Source organism: Cervus elaphus, chromosome X (genome assembly GCF_910594005.1).
Source record: "Cervus elaphus chromosome X, mCerEla1.1, whole genome shotgun sequence".
Classification (NCBI taxonomy): domain Eukaryota; kingdom Metazoa; phylum Chordata; class Mammalia; order Artiodactyla; family Cervidae; genus Cervus; species Cervus elaphus.
In genome coordinates, this window is record NC_057848.1 from 70490176 (window position 1) to 70512464 (window position 22289).

Sequence of the window (22289 nt, forward strand, 5' to 3'; positions counted from 1 at the left end):
TGGGGAAAAAAAAAAAGAAGTCCTTTCGGTTTCAGTGTGAGATACTAAAATCTTAAATTGCAAGGTATTGTCCGTTTTCATTCACTGCTCCTCAGAGAGCCAATGCAAAGCGACAGAAGGATTTTAATAACAATAGCAAGCATACCTAGAATGAGCATCGTTAACCAAATTATTATCACAGATGTCATTAACATGTGTCGTGTTTGAAAAGATGAACGTGTTGTTTTAATTCGCTTTTGAAATATCCACAACAGGGTCTCCACGCAGTTAAATAAAACAGAAACAGTTCATTAGAACAGAAGGAAACTATCCGGATGCATTGGTCACAACTTGGTTGCAAGCATTTCTGACAGCAGCCCTCTGTTGAAGGGGAAATTGCCCAAATTGCCAGTTATTATCATTTTTAATAAATAAGCCTTCTATCTCCTCCCGCCCTCCTTCTCTCCCTCCCTCTGGCTTCTCAGCAATTGTGTTCAACAAGCATATTTTCAGTGGGACCATTTCTATTACCGAGTGATTGAGCTCTGATTTACACATCAATTACCCACCTTCATGGAGATTTTCATGCTCCCCGAGCTGACATCAATGAAGCATAACTGCGTAAACGCTTTATTTCATACCAGTTTTGGATAACTGAGACTGATAACTAATCATATTGAGAGACAATGTGCTCGAATACAGGAAACAATAAACGCTTCCCTTGGAAATCTCATCTATTCTTTATGAGCTCACCATTCACATGCTTATCTCACTCATCCATTTCTCTCTGTGCGGCTCTTCCTCTCACTGGGTATCACAAGTGCAATTTGGGTTTGACCCTTGAATCAAAGCATTTGCAAAAACCAAACTCCTTTTCCAGATTCCTTAAACAGCAGAAAATCTTGCTGTCTTCCCACCTCTGTTGTAGGCCAGTTTTGCCAAACACGGCCAGTCAGAGGGACTGAACTTGGTTGTGTCTTTCATCTCTTGTTTACTCACCCGCGTTTGTCCCATGGGACCTTCTTTAGTGTCACTTGGTTATTGTGTACTTGAACAAGCTGATGTTCAAGCTGGGGACTCTTCTACTGCTCAAGGCCTGGACCACAGCAGCCTGGTTTTACCTCTCCACCCCAGGCCAACCTGAGAGTGAGCCCAGGGCACTTTGTTCCTATGGCTCCAATGTGTGTTACCCTGCATGGTGATGATTTTAGAGTGGACTTGCCTTCCCTCCTGGCCTGTGAATTTCCTGAAGACTCCTACTATTTCTTATATTTTTTCTGAGCACCAAACATGGTCTGTAGTGTGGTGTAGGCACCCAATAAATGTTTGTTGATTAAATAGACAAATTAATTAATAGCTTTGTCAACATTTGTCACCGAACTTGGGCAGAAAAAATGTTTATCTGTCATTTGTTCATTCATTCAGTCAAATAATATTTATTGAGAGCTGAACACTGAGCATGGCACGTTTCCAAATAAATGGGAAGCAGAAATGCGTGATTCCTCTCCAGCGACAGTTTCATTTAGCACCCATGGTTCTCTTAGAGCAGGAAAAGGGAAAAGAGGGAAAGTCTAAGGAGAGTTGTGCTGGGATCGAAGCGAGAGGGGTGGGTGTCATGTCCATGGAGTAGGAAAAGTTTAAGGAAAGTCTAAGGAGAGTTGCGCTGGGATCGAAGCGAGAGGGGTGGGTGTCATGTCCATGGAGTAAAACAGATCATTTCTAAGGTCTTGATTATTCATATTTACTGTGGTGAGGGCTGTGAATTGACTCAGTAATGCCATCCAGGGGTGCAGGGGTCTGCCAGCACCTCCATAACTGAGTCCCATAAACTGGGAGGCTTAAACCACAGAGATTTTTCTCTCCTGGTTCTGGAAGCTCAAAGTCTGAATTCAAGGCTTGGGCAGGGTTGGTTCCCTCCAAGGGCTGAGAGGGAAAACGTGTCCCAGGCCTCTCTCCCAGCTTCCGGTGGTTTACTGGCCACCTAGCATGTTCCTTGGCTTGTAGAAGCATCATCCCATCTGTCTTCATCTTCCCATGTGGTTCTCTCTCTCTCTCTCTCTTCATGTTTCCTCTTTGTATAAGGACACCAGTCATGGTGAATGAGGGACCACTCTGCTCCAGTATGACATCTCATGTTTACTCGTTACATCTGCGTGATCCTATTTCCAAAGAAGGTCCCATTCGGAGGTCCTGGGGGTTGGGACTCCACTATACGAGCATTGAGGGAACACACTTCAACCCAAAATGGGGGGAGAGGCAGTAGCACCTTGTCTGGCACCTCATTGAGATAAGAAGGAGAAGTGTGACCCAGGAGCAAGTCCCAGTTAGGTCCATGGGACCACGTGGGAAAGGACCCTGGAGTCATGAGGTACAGAAGGCAGGAGAAGCAAACAGTGCCTGGTGTCTCTTTGCCATGGTCCCCATCTCATGCCCTGGCTGTGTGCTCAGGCTACTCGATGGGGTGGATGTGCCAGGGAGGGGCAGGGGCCCAAAGAGGAAGCCTTTAGGGGATGGAATTTGCCTGGGCCGAGTTTAGTGAGTACGCATGGATCAAAGGGTTTGGTGAGACATGAAAATGGAGTCCGCTTACGACTGTCAATTGTAAACTGCTTGTTAAGGGCATTAATTTCCTTAGTTTAAAAGTAATTAAGAATGCAGTTTCTGAGAAAATATTGCTTTAAATTAAGTAGTTATTGAACTCGTCTTGCTCATAGCTAACTGAAAATTAAACACCTTTTAAAAGTGTCATTTATGAGAAGTCAGGTTATATTAAGACTTTGACTTGGAAAAGAATTCCTGATATTTAATGGGGATGGAGAGGAAAGACTTCAGGCAGCTTTTTCCTAATTTGAAAGACAGAGTTGTTCTGTGTAGGTTGGCAGCAGAAGCAACAGGTACTGAGCAGGGGACGTGGCCCGTGGGATGGTGCCAGGATCCTCAGAGGCTGGACCAGGGATGATCAGGGGCAGAGGGCCAGGCCAGGCACCCTGCCTGCCACGAGGCAGAATTGAAACCACCAAGAATAATCAAAGCAGGACACCGCCTCCTCTTGCATGTATCCATGGAACCGTTTCTGATTAGGAAAAACGAAGGATCAAGATTTAGATCTTGCAGCTCTTTAAAGCTCAGCATTAGCATTGACTCTGATTCATTCAAAGAGAGAATTAGAAATGAGATAATTTCAAGTTGACACTAAGAAGCACAGGAAGAAGCACTGGATGAATAAAAAGAGGATAATGAAAATTCTTACTTCTGATTGTCATTTGGGAAACAGGGTAGATGCTGACAAGAGGGGCAGTGAGAATATTCTATCATTTTGATTTTTCTCTAGTTTTAATTTTTGAAGCAATTCAAAAAGAAACATATAAATAAATACACTTACTGTGTTCACTCTCAGAGTGTATATTCCTTGGCTTGTATTATCCATTCCGGGCCCCTACTTGTCTTCAAGAAGTGTCTTTGAAAGCTTTTGAGTCATGCAATTATGCAGCTCTCTCGGCGTGGCCACAGAGAATGTAAGATGCTTGTAAGACATTGGTTTGTGTTACCAGTGGGTCAGTGAGCCAGAAGGAGTGATGGTGAAGTCTCGTTTTTAATGGATGGGTCAGAACTAGAGTTCTTTTTAAATGATTTTCTATGAAAATGGAAATCAAACACCTAGGCTAAGAAAATATCACAAAAGCAGAAAAGGAATTCCGGCTGCGTAGATATCTGTGGTGCAATGGTGTCCTCTTGTAGCATGGTCCCTGAGTGCAGAGGAGGAGGATGCTTGAAGGAAGATTCAAAGGAGATAAGGCACAACCTGGGCTGCTGGTGGAGGAGGGAAAGAACACTTGTTAGGGAGACAGATATCTCTCTCCAGCAGACAGGGATATTGTCCAAGGACAAAAGAATTTAATTTCACTGGAAAGATTGCTTTTAAAGTGCATTTTAACAGACTTCTAGAAAGTTATTGATATGTTGAGTACAACTGCAGTCAGACCTTTGGGTTGCCAGAGTCATGGTCATTCTATATAAAAAAAAAGTGGCATTTCCATTAAAATGGAATCCACTCAAAAATGAAATTTTTGTGCACTCTTGCAATATTGTTGCCAATCATTACCCTTCTGAGTATCTACCATGCTCCAAGAGCCCCCTCCAAGCTGAGATTTTCTGTTCAGATCATCTGAAGCAGGGAGTTGAGATTTTTGATGACCTACCTTGATCAACTATTCTGTGCTGTCCTGTGTGTGTGTTAGTCTCTTCAGTCATATCCGGCTCTTTGCAACACCATGGACTATAGCCCGCCAGGCTTCTCTGTTCATGGAATTTCCCAGGCAAGAATACTGGAGTGGGTTGCCATTTCCTTCCCCAGGGGATCTTCCTGACCTGTGCCTGATCGAACCTGTGTCTTTTGCACTGGCAGGCAGATTCTTTTCCACTGCGCCACCTGGGAAGCCTTTTTACCATTCCTAGATATATTCAATTATCTTCACACCTTGAGTTGGTATATGTTAGAGGTATTGCACTATTTAGGGAGTTTGGTAGGCTAGTCAAAATAATTTTGCCCTAAGCTTAAAGTCAAATACTTTTTAAAAAAGTGTCTTCCTCACACTATCTGTATTTAGCATTGCTTATTTATATATAAGAAGATTTGCTGTACTCACCTGTAGCATGCTGGCAGTGACTTGAAAGTCATGGACCTTTTCCTTAAGGAGTAGAATGTCTAATGGGACACATAGAGAACCCCAGTTAAATCATTATCAATGCACAAGATTGAACCTCCTGAATGAGCATGGTGTAACTTAGGACCAGGAATATCCAACAGTAGAATATTATTCAGATATGAAAAAAAAAAAAAAGGAATGGAGTATTGATCCATGCTACAATGTGGATGAACCTTGAAAACATTTTGATAAGTGAAAGAAGTCAGGCACAAAAGCCTACATCGTGTGAATGAAATATCCAGGAAAAGCAAATTCATTCAGAAAGAAAGGAAATTAGTGATTGCTTTGGGCTGGCCTGGAAGGGAGGATTCAGGATGGAGAGTAATGCCTAAAACGTACATGGCTGCTTTTGGGCATCAGACAAATATTCTAAAATTATATCATGATGATAGTTGTGAAATGCTATGAATATATGGAAAACCACTGGTTGTATACTTGAAATGGGTGAATTGAATGGTTTGTGAATTCTATCTCAATAGAGTTGTTATAATAATTTTTAAAACTGGGTGGGGAGTAGAAGAGAAGGAGAGCAGGTGAGACAAAAATAAAACATGAGGGGTGGTTCTTGAATGATCTGCCTGACCTCATTGGAGGATGATTTGACAGACCTCCAGGGTGAACTGAATCCGCTTCGTCTTTCAGAAGTAGAGGAACTGGGGTCTCCTCAAGGGGAATATTAAACCTGTTTCCATGCAGGACTTCTGGAACCATGGATTTAAGGGAACTCTCAGAATGAGCACTGGCCCATTTCTCTAAGACCTAAAGAAATTGGCATGACTGGGTGGGCAGCTGACAGATGTGGAGAGTAAATGTATCGTGTGTTTTCTGTCCTTTCATTCCTATCTTTTTTTTTTCCTTTTTAATGAGAGCCAATGTCTGTGAGGAAGAGGGTCCATTTGCTGAAGAGAGTGGTTGTATGTATAGTTGTATGTATGTAACATTAGAGGTTCTGCCAATATTAGAAACCCTATTTCAAGGTCATGTTCATATCTCCAGATCCAAGGTTCTCTTGTGTTTTTCCTTATATGTGCAAAATAATGATAGCCTGTTTTTAGCTTTTTAGACTAGTTTGGAGATAGCACTTCACATTGAAATGCTCATGGATATTAGCAGATACAATGAGAATTTAACTTGAAGTTGATTTTGAATGTATTAAATGGCAGAGGTTTTCTTTTTAATTAATTAATTTATTTTAATTGGAGGTTAATTGCTTTACAATATTGTGGTGGCTTTTGCCATACATCAACATGAATCAGCCACAGGTATATGTGTGTCCCCCCATCTTGAACTCCCCTCACACTCCCGTCTCTACCCTATCCCTCTGGGTTGTCCCAGAGCCCTGGCTTTGGTTGCCCTGCTTCATGCATCAAACTTGGACTGGTCATCTATTTTACATATGGTAATATAGAGGTTTCAGTGATATTCTCTCAGATCATTCCACCCTCGCCTTCTCCCACAGAGTCCAAAAGTCTGTTCTTTACATCTGTGTCACTTTTGCTGCCTTGTGTATAGGATCATCATTGCCATCTTTCTAAATTCCATATGTATGTGTTAATATACCATATTGGTTTTTTTCTTTCTGACTTAATTCACTCTGTATAATAGGCTCCAATTTCATCCACCTCATTCGAACTGACTCAAATGTGTTCCTTTTTATGGCTGAGTAATAGTCCATTGTGTATATGTGCCACAACTTCCTTGTCCATTCATCTGCCAATGGACATCTAGGTTGCTTCCATTTCCTAGCTATTGTAAACAGTGCTATAATGAACATTGGGGTACATGTGTCTCTTTCAATTCTGGTTTCCTCGGGGTGTATGCCCAGCAGTGGGATTTTTTGCTGGGTTGTATGGCAGTTCTATTCCCAGTTTTTAAAGGAGGAGTCTCCACACTGTTCCCCATAGTGGCTGTACTAGTTTGTGTTCCCACCAACAGTGTAAGGGGGTTCCGTTTTCTCCACACCCTCTCCAGCATTTACTGTTTGTAAACTTTTTTATGGCACTGCAAAATGACTGGCACAAGATGATGCCTCATTGTGATTTTGATTTGCATTTCTCTAATTTCATTTCTCTAATAATGAGTGATTTTTTAAAACTGAGAGAAGCTATATAGACATTAGATCAGTGTTAAATTCAAAATAGGGCTAGATATTGAAAAAAATATGAGGTGGTTGGATGGCATCACTGACTTGATGGACATGAGTTTGTGCAAGCTCTGGGAGTTGGTGATGGATAGGGAAACCTGGCGTGCTGCAGTCCATGGGATCGCAAAGAGTTGGACATGACTGAGCGACTGAACTTGGAAATGGATTGAAAAAAAAAAGTACCACTTGGAATTCTGGAACACGCAGTAAACATAAATATCTACACATTTTATAGAAGGCAGAAATTCATTCAGGAGAACCACAAAGAGTGAGTTATAGCTTATGTTTTTCCCTCGGGTGAATTAAATATGTATTTTTATGCTTTTACAAAGACATTAGCCAAAATAAAGGTGTTTTAGTGCCAGCTGGATTAGAAAACAAATGAGACTGAGTTATCTACCTCCATGTACATTGTTACTACTATAAATCCTATATTAGCAGTATAAACAAACTTGTTTTAAAATACCAGTTTTTTTAATGTTTTCCCAACTAGCTTTGTAAAATAACCAAATTAGGTAAGCAATGATGATTAAACTTCATGAAATATACACACCAAATGGACTTAAACTGGTTTTTACTCTCACTTGCTCAGCTTCTTCCCACAGTTGTAGTTAATTTTTACAATCCCTTTAGGCTCTGTACATTTTGGTATAAGGAAACTAATGGTTTTTCTATACTCACTCGCATCCAAATTAAACTCCTAAAGTTTTCCCTACTGGCAATTTCCAATAAAATACCATCCTAAGGAAAGTTGACCAACAGAATGCAAATGGGACTAGTATTTATTCTTGAGGGTGATGCAAACATGGAGTCAGAAGGGACAAACCTTGGGGTATTAGGAAGAGGGCTAGTTTGGGAATCAGAAAACCTGAGTTCTACCTCCCAGTTCTGCTACAGACATCCTGTGAGGCCCATTGCCTTTCTGAGCACAATTTCCTCATCTGGAAAATGAAGGGACAAGAACAAGATGATGGTGACAGCCGAGTCTGCATTGTCAGCCCAGGTGTCCTACCGCTGTGAGCTAATAAAGACAGTAGAATTGAACTTCCTCCATCTCAGTGAAGCTATTTACATGTGTCCTAGGTCTTAATCTCCCCACAAATGCACCCATGGCTTCTAATGATGAAAGTAGGAATTGCCTGAGTCCAAGATCTGGTTTAAGGACGAGGATAGGAGAATGTCTGAGAGAAGGAGAGGAAATCACTTGAACTTAAAGATGGAAGAGACACGGATTGGCATCTTCCTTTGCTATTCCCCTGATGAGGCCTTGGGCTGCTCTATTCCTCTCCAGAGGGTCACATATCCCTCTTGTGTTAGGAGGGCAGGTTCTCTGTAATTGGAGGCCAGGGAGACCAATGGGTGGGTGAAACCAGAGCTAATATAAAAGATCCATTCTTAGCCTCTAATTAGTAACTAATAAAAAAAATTAAAAAAAAATAAATAAAATAGCCAAAAAAAAAAAAAAAAAAAAAGATCCATTCTAGAGAGTAACTTCTCATCCCTGCCTTGTATTGGAACGAGTAACAGAGTACAGTTGGTCTTTGAACAAGGCGGGCTAAGGGGCACCAACCCTTTGGTATCTGCAGTCCCTTTCTGTTTGTGATTCTGCATCGGTTGATTCAGCCAACCTTGGGTTCAACCACCTGTGGATTGTGTGGTACCTTACTATTTACTATTGAAAAAATCCACGTGTAACTGGACCCATGCAGCTCCAACTGTAGTTCAAGGTCTTGGTGACTTAAATGTATTTAGTTGAATGGAGCTTGTTCTTTTTTCTGTCCTTTCTCTGTCAGCTAGTAGAGATGTCAGTGAAGTAGGGACTCCAAAAAGATAGGCTATACAGGGAGAAAACCAAGGCCTTTGGCCAATGAAGAGTAAATTGAGGTGGCTTTTTTTAATGCATGTTTAAATTGAGATATAGTTGATTTACAATACTATATTTGTTTCAGGTGTCAAACATGACAGGCTCAACATTTTATAGATTATACTCCATTTAGAGTTATTATCAAATATTGGCTATAGTCTCTGTGCTCTGTAAAAGATCCTTTTAGCTTGTCTATTTTACATATAGTAGTTTGTATCTCTTGGTCCCATTCCCTGATTTGGCCCTCCCCCCGGATTTTGAGTGTTCAGTGTCACCATAATGTGCCAAATTCCCTTCTATCCTGTAGGAAATGGTTGGAAGAACATTCCTCCTTGCTAAGAGTGTAGAGGCCCCAGGTTGTGTTTTGGGGCCCAACTCCCTAATGTGAAAGTGAGTTTTCACACTGAGAGGACTTGTTTGCTCTGTCTTCATCAGTGTGAGGAAAGTTGAATTGTTCACACCAGTAACATGGGGATGAATTCTGATTTCTGGCTTGAGCATGTCTTCGTGGGCCATGGAGCAATGCCCCCCTCCCTTTTCTTCATGGGAAGATAAGCCTAGGCGTGTAACAGGGCATCAGATCCTCAAGGGACAGACATCAGCTTTCCTGTGGTCTCTGTGGGGCTCACAGGTTCAAACACAACTTGCCAGAATCCGAAGAACTTTAATTGGGTAGATAAAGAGGTCCTCGTGATTATAAACTGCAGTAGGTGCAACAAGAGGCTAAATACATAGCTGGGGTTTTAATTAGCTGGTGCTTCAAATTAGTCATTTTGGTTTCAGTCAGAAATCAGTGACGTTCTGCACTGTGAAAGCCTCATCACCACATAGTTCATTCCTCATTATACCTCGCCGGGTGAAGCTTTTAGTACAACGCCGTGCTGAGTGAGAAAGGAAAAAATTGGAGAGAGTTGGTTGCCTTCCAGGAGCAGCGGAACTCTATGGAGATGAAATTCACTCTTGCCAGAGATATGAGAATTAACTGTTCTTTGTTGTATGTGTTAAAAAATGCAGCAGGCAGTTTGCTCGCCACAGATAACACCCATGTGCACGCTCAATCTGCTATTCAGATTCCTCGTCTGGAATCTGGTAGCTTAATGAACTGATGCAAAATGCAGCGAGAGCCTCCTAACGCATCCAGCCTGGGTTGAAAGCACCAAGTGCCCTGAGTGCCGGCCACTGAAAGGGTTCTCATGCATGTTGAAGCACATGTCCTTTCTTCTTGTCCTTTCCTTCGGGATTTTAATTATCTTGGTCCTCAGAGCTGGAGAGAGATAGTTTGCAAACCAAGAGACCGAAGTCCTTCCGTGCTCCTTGTGGGAAAATGAAAGGCGATCCCCAGGCCTGTCATTCTGGGCTGTCAGATGCACAGAATGAACAGAGAGCTGGAAAACTGACATCTTGCTCATGTTCCTTGGAAGCATGATGCTTTGGTGCTCGTGTTTGTGTGGAGGGTCATGGCTGCTGAGGGCAAAGAAATGAAGTGTCTTTCTTCTCTGCAGCAAACCTTCCTCCCAGCCTCCCACTCCCACTAAATATTGCTTTAACTTGTCCCCCATCCCACCCTGGGCACCCCATCATTGTTTGGTTTGGGCAGATTGATGATGGGCTTGGGTTACACGTGGCCAGTATGTGATGCTGAATCTTGTGCTCCACCCTTCATGCACCCAAAATGGTACTGCTGTCCACACGTCAGCATCCAATACAAAGACACTGTGTCACATGGCAGAGGTTTGGGGTTCTGATCTCAACTTGTGCATAGAAATGACAGGTGACACCAACAAACGTAGTATCTGTAGATGGCATCTAGGACTGTGAAGGATGGGCTGGCTTCCAGTACCTGGACTCGGTGTCTTTCTTGACCAGGCAGGGCTCAGATGTGGGGCCTAGGCTTTGGGTGGACCTCTGGATGATCTTTGATTTTCCGAGGCGGTGATAACATTTGTTGGGCATACTCATGAGGGATCCAGGGAGCTCTTCTGTACCTGGCATTTTTGCATTATGAAAGGATAGCTGATGTTGTTGTTCAGCCATGTCTGACTCTTTTGCGACTCCATGGACTATAGCCCACCAGGCTCCTCTGTCCATAGGATTTTCCAAGCAAGAATACTAGAGTGGATTGCCATTTCCTTCTCCAGGGCGTTTTCCTGACGCAGGGATTGAACCTGCATCTCCTGTATTGGCAGGCAGCTTCTTTATCACTGAGCCCAAACATCCTATAAATATTGCCATGATTTTAAAATGGGGAAATGAAGTGTTGTTTATCCAGGAGATAAAGCTGTCAAAGTCACTTAGAGTTTGTCAGTTCAAGTATTCCTGTGGAGAAAGGTGGATGGTTAAGTGTATTGGCCTCTTCCACTCCATCTATATTAATATCTAGTTAAGCTGCCATGGCTATCACATACTCTGGGCTCTTATTTTATAAATTAACATTATGTGATACTCATGGGAAAAGTGGAGAAGGCAATAGCAACCCACTCCAGTACTCTTGCCTGGAAAATCCCCTGGACAGAGGAGCCTGGTAGGCTGCAGTCCAAGGAGTCGTGAAGAGTTGGACACGACTGAGTGACTTCACTTTCACTTTTCACTTTCATGCATTGGAGAAGGAAATGGCAACCCGCTCCACTGTTCTTGCCTGGAGAATCCCAGGGACAGCGGAGCCTGGTGGGCTGCCGTCTATGGGGTCACACAGAGTTGGACACGACTGAAGCGACGCAGCAGCAGCAGCAGCATGGGCAAAGTAGGCTACCAGTGATAGGTATTAAGGTTTGAAATGTATTCAAAACCTGTTGACTGTACTTATATATTATATCAGTATATCTCTTGTAGTTCCTTTAGCTACTATGTCCTCTTGCATGCTAATTACCTAATTAAGTCTTCACATGACATTACAGGTTTCATCTGGTAGCTGAAAGTAGAGCGTTACTATAAAAACTTCAATAAGCAAAATGGTGTAAAAGTGAAGAGTATCCCCCACTTTCTGAAAGTTCTCATTATGCCACTTTGCTTTTATGAAAGACCTACATTAGGAAGGGAATGATGTTTTTCGTAAAAGCAAAAATTCCCTTTGGATTATTTTTGGTTAGTGCAAATAGATACTAACATAGGTCTCTCGTAAAAGTGGCTTAAGGCAAACGTTTGGAAAGCAGGGGATACCTGTATTAACATGAGCGAGGAAAGCAACATTTATTCAGTACCTGCTAGGCACTTTATGTACATGTATATAATTAAAATTTTCCCAGTGTATGTGTGCTCACCTTGAGTAGGATTATGATCAAAAGCAGGAGGAAAAACCCAATGAACAAAATAAAGCCCACTAGTGGGAGACTTACAGATTTTAGTTTAATACACATAGTCTTGCATGATGAAAAAAATAATTGTGTTCTTATTGAGGAAGTATTCCATTCTATAAAATCAAAGGACCCAGAATGTATCTTTGATAGAGTACTGATCCTCCAAAGGGAAAGCCTGAAATGTGATGAGAGTCAGAGTAACATGGTGTTCATAAAACATTTGTGCCTTAAGGTCATTTAAATCTTTTGGCACCTCTTTTCATTAATGGGAGTTTGTTGATCAACCCAGACCCCCTAAAAGACTTCTAGTCACCTATGATGCAAACTGTGGGAAGAACAACAACAAAACAAAAAGGAGTGTGATTGACTGGGTGATTTGGTTTTTTGTGGACTTTCAAAGATGTTCTTAAACTCTCCTTTGATTTTTTCTTTTGGCCATGCCACATGGCATGTGGGATTCTTAATTCCCCGACTAGGTCTGGAACCTGTGCCCATTGTGATGGAAGCTTGGAGTCCTAACCACTGGACTGTCAGGGAAGTCCTTCTCTTTCGACTTCATTACAACAGACTAATACTGGCTGTGGGCTCAGGACAGAATTCCCATTTATCTGCAATAATATATTTGATAATTCCTTTCCCTTTGGACTTAGTGACATCTGTGAATTCTGGGCCCTAGATAGTTGGCAATACAGTGAAACCTGAATTCAGTACTCTTTTGCACAGTGGACTGACTTTGAGGTAGGCTGTAGTAATTGTCTGTAGTAATTAAGCCAGGACAAGGGAAGAGGATTATGCTGTACTTAAATGGTCATGACTACAATGTCTCATAAGCCAATTTCCGTTTCCTTTTGGATTCTGAAGAACTGGTCAGGATCTTTAACCTATTGGGAATAAAGAAAAGGGGGTCAGCTCTCTATTCAGTATCAGTTTGGGTAGCCTCAACTTGGTTTTTTTCTTCTTATTGATAACATGGCTTCCATGACTAATTCATGTTTGTCTCCTTTTGTCTTTTTCTTTGCACATCAGTCACTATGAACAAGACCGTAGTGCACTTAAGAAAAGGGAATGGGAGCGGAGGAATCAAGAAGTCCAGCAAGAAGACGATCTCTTTTCTTCAGGCTTTGATCTTTTTGGGGAGCCATACAAGGTAGCTGAATATGTATGTAATTTATCTTTCTGCAAAATGGTCACTTGTTATATTTTTGAATGCACTAATCAACACTTAACCTATTTTTAAAACACTCAAATCATTTCCAAGAGAATCTATTTTACAAATGAAATATATACCTGTGCTGTATTTGGGGCCATGACAAGTTTCTGAGGAAATCTTCAGAGACAAATCCCATCTTCTTGGGGGAACATAGTAAGATTTGAAAGGGACTTATGAGACTGCTTGTCTCCAAGGAATTCTTTCCTGCCCAGCACTACCTCTAGCAAGGAATGCCCCCTGACGCTTGATCTCACTTTGATTATCATCAGCGAGGCAGCCCCTGAAGACTTCATCAGAAAGTCAGTGGAGATGTCTGTGTCTCCTCCCGATTGGTGCCATCCATCTCAAAACCACTGCTTCTTGTTTCCATTTCAGGTTGTTAGCAGCTGTTCAGTGGTTTGAGAGCTCTTCAAAAATCACTGTTCTAGGACAAAGGGAAAAAGCCAGTCATTTTTTGCTGGTGATTAATAATCATGGGTTAGGTGATTGCCTCAACCACAGGGGGTAGTGTAGCTTGGTTGATTTTCTAGTGGACTTCTGGCTAGTGTGTAGCTCCAATAAAGATCCTACTTCTACATCTTCAAGTGTTGATTTCACAATGACTGCCTCTGAACTTTCTATTTGGAGTGGAGATTGGGAGAAGAATCCTGTTGAATTGCTGGTAGCTGATTGGTTTTTATTGAAATTTAGTAGCAGTGTAATTTTCTTCAGTGAAACAAAAATGGTGTAAGAGGTAAAACAACCGTAGAGAAAATGATCAAGAGTTGTAATGTTAGAAGAGCACCATTTAGGGGATACTGACTGATGTAGACAGTGAGCTGTCTGGATCAGTGACTAGTGAGACCAGAGTCTTTGCTGCCTTGTTCAGACTAAGCAAGAAGCTCTTGATTGAGACACCCAGGTGCTTTCCAAATTTGGTAAGTCTGACAAAGAGACTAGTAGTTTTCAATTTGTCAATAGTAGTGTGATCTTTAATAATCCATTTTTCCTATTTCAATTGGTTTAATTTCTGTACTGCTGTTGAATGTGTCCATGGTGAGATATGGTTAGTTTGACAAGCATTTATTGAAGGCCCATTGAGTGTCAGCTATGTCTTAGACTAGTGTCCAAAGGGAAATAAGATCTAGTTCCTGCATTCAAGGAATTCCTAGTCCAGTGCAGAGATCATCACGAATGAGTGAGGGCATGACTGCATGGTAACTGCTGATGAGATAGGCAGAGGAATAGATGCCTGAAGACTTTGAATACCTAGATGTCTGGACATGAGTCTGTACACGAAGAGAAGTCATCACCAATTTTAAAGTCAGGAAATGGCCAAGACAGATGAAGACTTGTAAAGATGATGTTGGAAGTGTGGGGAGTGGTGGATTGGAGGGAAGGGAAACTAAGGGGTGAAGACACAGGAGGGAGAGGTACTGATGAGCAGAGCAAGGTCCCAGGGCAGATGAGTAAATACAAAATTGAGAACATGTGTTGAGTCATGAGCCTTGGGTAGGAAGGTGGGAATGGAATATTAGGATAAGAATAAAGAAGGAGTATGGAAGACAAGAAGTTGTGGCCTCCGTTTTTCTCAGAAAATGGAAGTGAGGTCAAAGGATGACGGACACCTCCTCCCTTCTTTAGTGGTTTTTTGTTTGTTTGTTTGTTTTTGCCACACCATGCAGCATGCAAGAACTTAATTCCGTGACCAGGGATCAAACTCATGCTCGCTGCAGTGGAAGTTCAGAGTCTTAACCACTGGACACCAGGGAATTCCCAACCTCATCCGTCCTTGAGAAAGAGAAATGGCCAGCTGAGTTTCACCTCTTATCTTTGGATGGGTTAGAAAAATGGGCTTTAGTCAAGGGCTCATTCTTCAAATTCAGTATCTACTCCATATTTGACACTATTATGAGGTGTAGAGCAGTTGAATTATTTCCCCCTTTATAATTTAAAGTCTTGTTGACTTAATGTCCTTGTACCTTTAAGGGAAACACAATCTCTTGTTAATAAGCCTGTAATGTAGATGCATACTTATTTTTAGATGTAAATAGTGTAATTTCGAGTAGGCAGTTAAAGAACCTGTTATCAACATTGTCAGAAGTTTTCAAAAGCCATCTGTCTTGATACAACAAAGGTCTGTCAGGTATAGACACAGATGGGAGCATTAGTCTAGGGCCAGGCCAGGCCTGCTGTGTGATTAGTAGCCTGGTGCTTTTAGGCTTCTTGATGGGGAAGAGCCTTTGCTTTGAAGTCGAGACTATGAAGGAAAGGAATAATGCTAACAGTTGATGACCTAGTCATTCTCTTTATTTTACTGTTGCTTTGATGACTGACTGCCATCTTATGCTGTGTACATGGTCATGGTTCCCTGGGAGATCACTGGGCAGTATGCTTCTCCTTTCTCCCATATCATGATACTAGAAGTGAGGTACACCTCCAAGAGCTCCCTAGACCCAACTGGTGTGGACACCCTTGGAGTATCTGGACATGCTGATGGCAGTGGGAGTTCTAGAGCTGGCCCACATCCACTGTAAAAATGAGGACTTTCCTATACAACTCTTGCTGAGGGTTGTGGCAGGAATGTTTGCAAAATTAAAAATGAAAATTCCTGGTGGTTCATCAGGAGTTTCAGGAAACTTCTTGCTACTCCTTAACCTTAGGCATTGGTAGTTCATAAACTATCCAATAAGCACCTGTCCCTAGGACTGCTGTCCTTTCTTGGCTTCACTTCTATTACTCCCAGAGTGGAAAGAATGCTTACCACCCCTCAATTGGGGTGATGGTGGGTAAAACATCCCTTTGTGGCTGCTTTTGTCATTTATATTAGTAACTTTCAAGTCTGAGTTTGTACTGTGCTGCAGAAAAGGATGTGTTCAAAAGTGCTTGAGAAATATGAAGCCATTTAACATGTGTAGATTAGTGTGGAAAGATGAGGAAGGATGAGGAACTGGCGTGTACCAAGTACCTCCTCTGTGCTAGAACTTTCTACAGATGCTTCTTTAGTCCCTACAGCAACTGGCTACACATTTTCCTCATGTTTCCCATGAGGAATTCAAAGCTCAGGAAGTGAGGTGGCTTCTCTGCAGCTTTATATCCCCATAAGTGTGCTTCTTTATCTGTAACAGGAAGCTGTTTACCCTCTGACAGGAAGTCAGAAGACCCGATAAGCTTACCCTGTGTGACTTTGGGGAAGAAACTTCATTTCTCTGACCTAAAGTTTCCTTGTCTCTGAAGTGAATAATAATACCTGATAGAAAAAAATGATACCTGTTAATAGCAACAGCAACTGACATTTTACAGCTCTTCACAGATCAACAAGAATGCAGAAAGTGAGATGCAGAGACGTTAAGTTGCTTATCCATGGTCATTTGGGTCAGGGCATGTAGAAGGTAGATTAGACCAGAGTGGCTCTACCGACTCACATGGTGGTTGTGAGAATCAAGCCAAACAGCCAGGGGAAGCCTTGCTTTGAGATATGTAATGTGCTGTACAGATTCAAAGTATCATGGTTATTATAATTAGAGAAAGAAATAGCAACTCACAGCTTAGAGAGATTAATTGTAAAAATATTAGAGTTCGAAAAAAGAGGAATTACTAAATCACATACATTAGCCAAAATGAAATAAAAGAAAAAAAAAATAAACCCAAAAACTTAAATTATTTTGCTACTTTTATTAAAAAGAAATACCCTGGTACCATAAGCTCCTAACACATTAGTCTTGCAATGAAATTATACTACTGATTTGTAGATAACATTAGAAGCAAACTGAGGCAACTGCATTTCTCAAAGTAATGAGAGGCAAAAAGCTTAAATGAAGGAGTGCTGTTAGTCATGAGCCACAAACCAGACATGTAATTTTTGCCTGAAAATACTTGGAAATGCATTTCCTTGATGATTGAGAAATTGTGATTACTTAGAAAATAATGGCTGCAGAGGTTACCTTTAAGGTATTGGTCAATTATCTAGAACGGGAAGTAAAGAATTGGCCAAATTGAAAGAAGCCTATAATTGATTGAAATGGCTAAATTTCCATTTTTGCCATATTTATAATGTGCAATCAGGACTGCTAAGAATCCCTTGCTCCTTAAAAGGATTGCTAAGACTGGAGAGTGAAGAAGATTTAGTGTGAGCCAGAAGTTGCTATGGTGTATAATGAGCATCCATCATGCAAGTATAAATAAATGGATTTTCTATCCAGTGGATTTCATCTTGACATCTTGAGAAATATAAAAACTGGTTGACAGTTACCCACCTCCAGTGGTAACCACCTGGTCTATACTGTTAATTATTTTGAGGTTGTTGAGTGGTGAACTTCTTGAGGCTGTGTGTCTATGTGTCCTTCATGCCTAACCCTGGCTCTTGAGTGTTTGAAATTTACCAGTGTGTGTCTGAAGAATGACCCTGGTAATTGCTACTTGTAGCCACGGCACGTCTGTTAAGGATCTTCCGTCAATCAGCAACTCAAAACTGTTGCCAGTGAACTCAACCTTGAACTATCTGCTATGCAGTTCCAGTCACAAGTCCCTCTGAAATTGCTGTGTGGGGAAGCTAGTTGAAGGGAGTTGACCTCCTTCCACTCCCCCAGGTTATCCCAGCTTCATCCCTTATGCCATTAGTGCACGGGAAAGCCCCACACTTGGAGCTGTGAGCCTGACCTCTAACTCCACGTGCAGACATGCACTGAGTTAGACTTCAGCAGTGCAGTGCTCTAGCTTTTTAGCCATCATAAGGAAACATGAGAAACATCTTTGTATCTCTTGTAAAAAACTGGTACTGAAAAAGAGACCTGTTTTATTTTTCAAAGGTTCTTGTTACCAAACCAAACCAAACCAGTGAGAGGAATCCCTTTTCACTTGTTGGTATCTAGCAAATATGAGTCTCATTTAATGAATTAGGATGTGCTTCCTGCCATCAGACAAAGAGAATTCTATATGCTATGAGAATTTCCTGTTGGCCTTTAGCTACCAAGCAGCTCAATCTGATATTCAATCACAAATTAGCTTAACTTTTGCTTTCCTACTTATGTACCTTTGACTCCAAGCCATTGCAAATCCTTTATTTTGATATAGACAGGGTATGAATTATTATTTGATTCTGTTCAATTTAGCAGCATTTTGCTGAGGACCTCATATGCACCAGACATGGTGCTAAGTGTTGAGGGTATGAGGAATAAAAGGTGGTCTCTCGTCTTGATGAAAAGCTCATAGTTTTGTGCTGGGAGAGAAATCACAACTATAGTAGACCTGGAACAGTAGGAGGTGGATTTTCTATTTTATTCAGAGAACTTTCAGTTTTCTTCTAATTTTAGTCATGTACACAACAGTTTTAGACATTGGCCAGCTGAGAAATTCTTCTAATTTCAATCATATTTTAAAACCTGGAGATGGAAAAAAAAGTTCTAAGCGTGCATCAGAAACCCAGGTCAGTATAACAATAAACTGAAGAGATGTTAGAACCTAATCAGGATCTCTCCACTGAAGATAAAATGAACATGTCCCTTTTATTTACTGCTAAAATAGGAACAGGGATGTGACTAGCTTACTGGCAAACCAGTGGGCCTTGAGATTCTTGAGTCCTGATGATGTTGGCCTAGAGAGAATGAATGTCTTCTTAGAACTTTGAGATACTGTGGCATTCTCTGTGACATCAGGGGGCAAAGTTTTTATTCCAGTACAACTGTCTTTCAAGGAAAGTTCAATGAACTTTCAATGAGAGGTCAATGACTGAACTTCCCGGTAGCTAAGACCAAAAGGTAAAGGTTACAGAATTCTCTTTGCCTAATGTAGGAAGCTTATCTTAATTCATTAAAGGAAACAGTAAAAATGGAAGCATTTAAAATGAGGAATAAAATGGTCTTGTTTCCCCTTGTTGGGTCAGATCTTTGAAGATAGCAGGTATTAATATTTTTTAGGCAGTCATCTGATATAAGAGGTTAACTATTTCAGGGACCAGAACAACCCTGCAAGTTTAAAAACTTGCATCAGATTCTACTGGGCCTTCACAATGATGAAATCTCTTTGTTCTGAATTTAGGGATTGAGTAGAGAGTCTGGATTTGGCTACTGCCTAGCTGGTTCGTTGTGCAACTCCATTGAAGGAGAACACTGTATACAATGTGTTTATTCCTGCCTAAGCTGCAAAATAATTTCTGCCTGTAAAATCGACAAACCTAGGGACTTTCAGGGAATAAAAGTGATTTATCCCTTTATTTATTAAATTATGACTTTCAAATGCACTTCTGAAAATGGAGCGATTATTCAGGTAAAGATTATTTGGAACTGTAATTGTTTAATCACTTCTTCAGCACCAAGGTTGCATGTGATGCAATATAAGATGTTCTTGAGGATAAGAAAACTGAAACTGACATGTATTTATTTGATTTCTAAAATTTCCCATCAGAGCCCTCAGTATACATTTTGCATACTTTTCCTTAGTCTTTGAAATCATATTTCTCTACATGCCCTCATTTCTTTGAAAGTGTCCTGTATGATTTACCACGTGATCTGTGTTGAATACTATATACAATCTGTGGCGATTATGCTAACAATGAGGCCAAGGTTCTCAGCTTGATTCCCTCTCTGGTTGCTCTTTCTCATTATCCTTTGCTGGCTTCTCCTCTTCTCCTAAGCCTGGTGATGGTGGCTCAGATAGTAAAGAATCTGCCTGCAATGCAGGAGACCCAGGCTCAATCTCTGGGTCGGGAAGATTCCCTGGAGAAGGGAATGGTCTTCTCCTAGTCTCTTAAAGGTTGATGTTCCACAGGCTCCCTCCTGAGCCTGATCTTCTCGTTCCTCATTTCCTTTCCCTGGGTGATTTCATTCATTTCCAGCTCTTCACCCTCTATTTATTCACACACTCTCCCATCTTCACTTACAGATATTAGCACTAGGCCATACATCTGAGGTTTAGCCTGAGATGTCAGGTGTGAATAGGCACACTCCTGGGCTCCACACCAGCTGTTAAGGGCGTTTAAGCAACCTTGTATGTTAAACATCAATCTCCAGTGGTGGTTGTACTAATGGGGAGGTGGTCACCCCCTTCTGTGCATGGAGAACATGCATCTGACCCTTGGGACAAGGAAGCTACCAGGGTGGGCGTCTTCCCCATGCACTGGCCCTGCTGCCAGATGGCTCCATGGATGCAAGTAGCTTTCCTTCATTGCAATGGTAGTGCAGCCTAGGCACAAAGAAGCCCTTTGCCTTTCTGACTTCAGCAGCTGGTTTTGATAACAACTTTGGCAGGCAAAGAGAATATTAAAAAGTCATGTTCAAAGATGAAGAGCCAAACTTTTGACAGTCATTTCTAAGTATGTGGCTTTCCACCACTTTTTAGCTATGAAAGCTATTCTTTTCTGTTACAAAAGCTCATGGAAATCTTAATTATTTAAAAAAACAATCACAACCATTCTGATAGGTGTTGTTGTCCATAGAATGATGTAGTTGCCAGCCTCACTTTAAAATTTAACTTTGTTTTAATTTAAACAACAGCTTAAATTCTTGAATAAATTTTTCTAAACCTTTGAAAAGACACAGGCAAGCTTGAGTCACTGTTGATGAACAATTGCACCATTTCAAAGTAAACGAGTATGAATCACCAATATGTAAACATAGTTGTCCCCAGAATATGTAGGCAGACACCAGTAATTTACACACTCTTTGATTAAAAGGAATTGGATTCGCTTTAGTCATAAGTTAGCTCAATTTGTTATTGTTTAAGCCCATGCCTTTTCTAAACTGAACACAGTCATGATAGCACAGTTTAATTGACTTCCTTATCCAACGGGCTAAGAGTTTTTCATGGTATAACATAGCACAGAGGGCTACGTTATATGTCAAGAACAAATATAAATTGAACATTCTATTATAATTCCAATGATCAGTAAGTGGAAGTTGTTAAAGTGTAGCATGTAGCAGTTCAACTCATTGAACCTAAAATAAGTTATTTTGCTAATAAAATTCATAAGCAACGTAATTTAAAACTCTCCCCCACCCCATGAGCATATTTAAGAACAGGCCAGGGAGTATATAGACATTCATTGCACAGTTGATTCCAAGAGGCTCTTTCAATAGTGCTATTGATTTCTTTTTCTTACATAGCACATGAAAAGTATGAAATTATATGGCAGCGTGAGAATTTTAAAGAACCCTATATGCTAGTCTACTTAGGACATCTGTTTGAAACATTAATAGTAGGAAACACAAACCTATTCATTCTCTCTCCTCTCACCCCCATCTTTTTGTTATTTTAGACAAACAAAGGTGATGCACTTGCGAACCGAGTCCAGAACACGCTGGGAAACTATGATGAAATGAAGGATTTGCTAACTAACCATTCTAATCAGAATCATCTAGTGGGAATCCCAAAGAATTCCATGCCCCAGACTCCCACCAACAAAAATGAACCCAGCTTTTTTCCAGAACAAAAGCACCGGATGGTCCCAGTGCACCAGCAGGATAACACTCACTCCTCAGCGCCAATGCCTCCACCTTCTGTCGTGATACTGAATTCAACTCTAATACACAGCAACCGAAAGTCAAAGCCTGACTGGTCACGAGATAGTCAGAACACTAGCATTGTAGCAGCCAGCCAAGTCACTAGTCAGCCCAACAAGATGCAGCCACCGACCCCAGACCAGCCCCCAGCCAGACTGGAAGACTTCTTTGTCTACCCAGCTGAACAGCCTCAAGTTGGAGCAGTTGAAGAATCAAACCCACTGGCAAAGGAAGACAATACTCTCAAGTCCAGTGGAGGGGATACTTTCAAAGAAATCTATCAGTCCAACTCACCAGAAGCACCGGAATTTACAGTGCAAGCGCCTGGATCTCCCCTAGTTGCCTCGTCTCTATTAGCTCCCAGCAGTGGCCTTTCGATTCAAAACTTCCCACCAGGGCTTTACTGCAAAACAAGCATGGGCCAGCAAAAACCAACCGCCTATGTCCGACCCATGGATGGTCAGGACCAGGCCCCGGACATCTCTCCCACACTGAAACCTTCAATTGAATTTGACAACAGCTTTGGGAATCTGTCATTTGGATCACTCTTGGATGGCAAGCCCAGTGCACCCAGTTCAAAGACTAAACAGCCAAAGTTCACGATTCTTCAAACAAGTGAA

At 41.4% G+C, this 22289-nt stretch overlaps 1 protein-coding gene across 11 annotated transcripts in view; it reads left to right on the forward strand.

Annotated features, from left to right (window-relative positions):
- AFF2 (AF4/FMR2 family member 2) overlaps positions 1 to 22289 on the forward strand; it is a 528226-nt gene that overhangs the window by 156826 nt on the left and 349111 nt on the right. For 5 of the 11 annotated variants that reach the window (XM_043895846.1, XM_043895848.1, XM_043895850.1 and 2 more), the window contains 2 exons: positions 13012 to 13144; positions 21426 to 22289. In XM_043895846.1, the coding sequence (XP_043751781.1) occupies positions 13012 to 13144; positions 21426 to 22289 (997 nt within the window). The remainder of the gene's footprint in view (positions 1 to 13011; positions 13145 to 21425) is intronic. The other 6 variants (XM_043895847.1, XM_043895851.1, XM_043895853.1 and 3 more) reach the window with 2 other exon arrangements.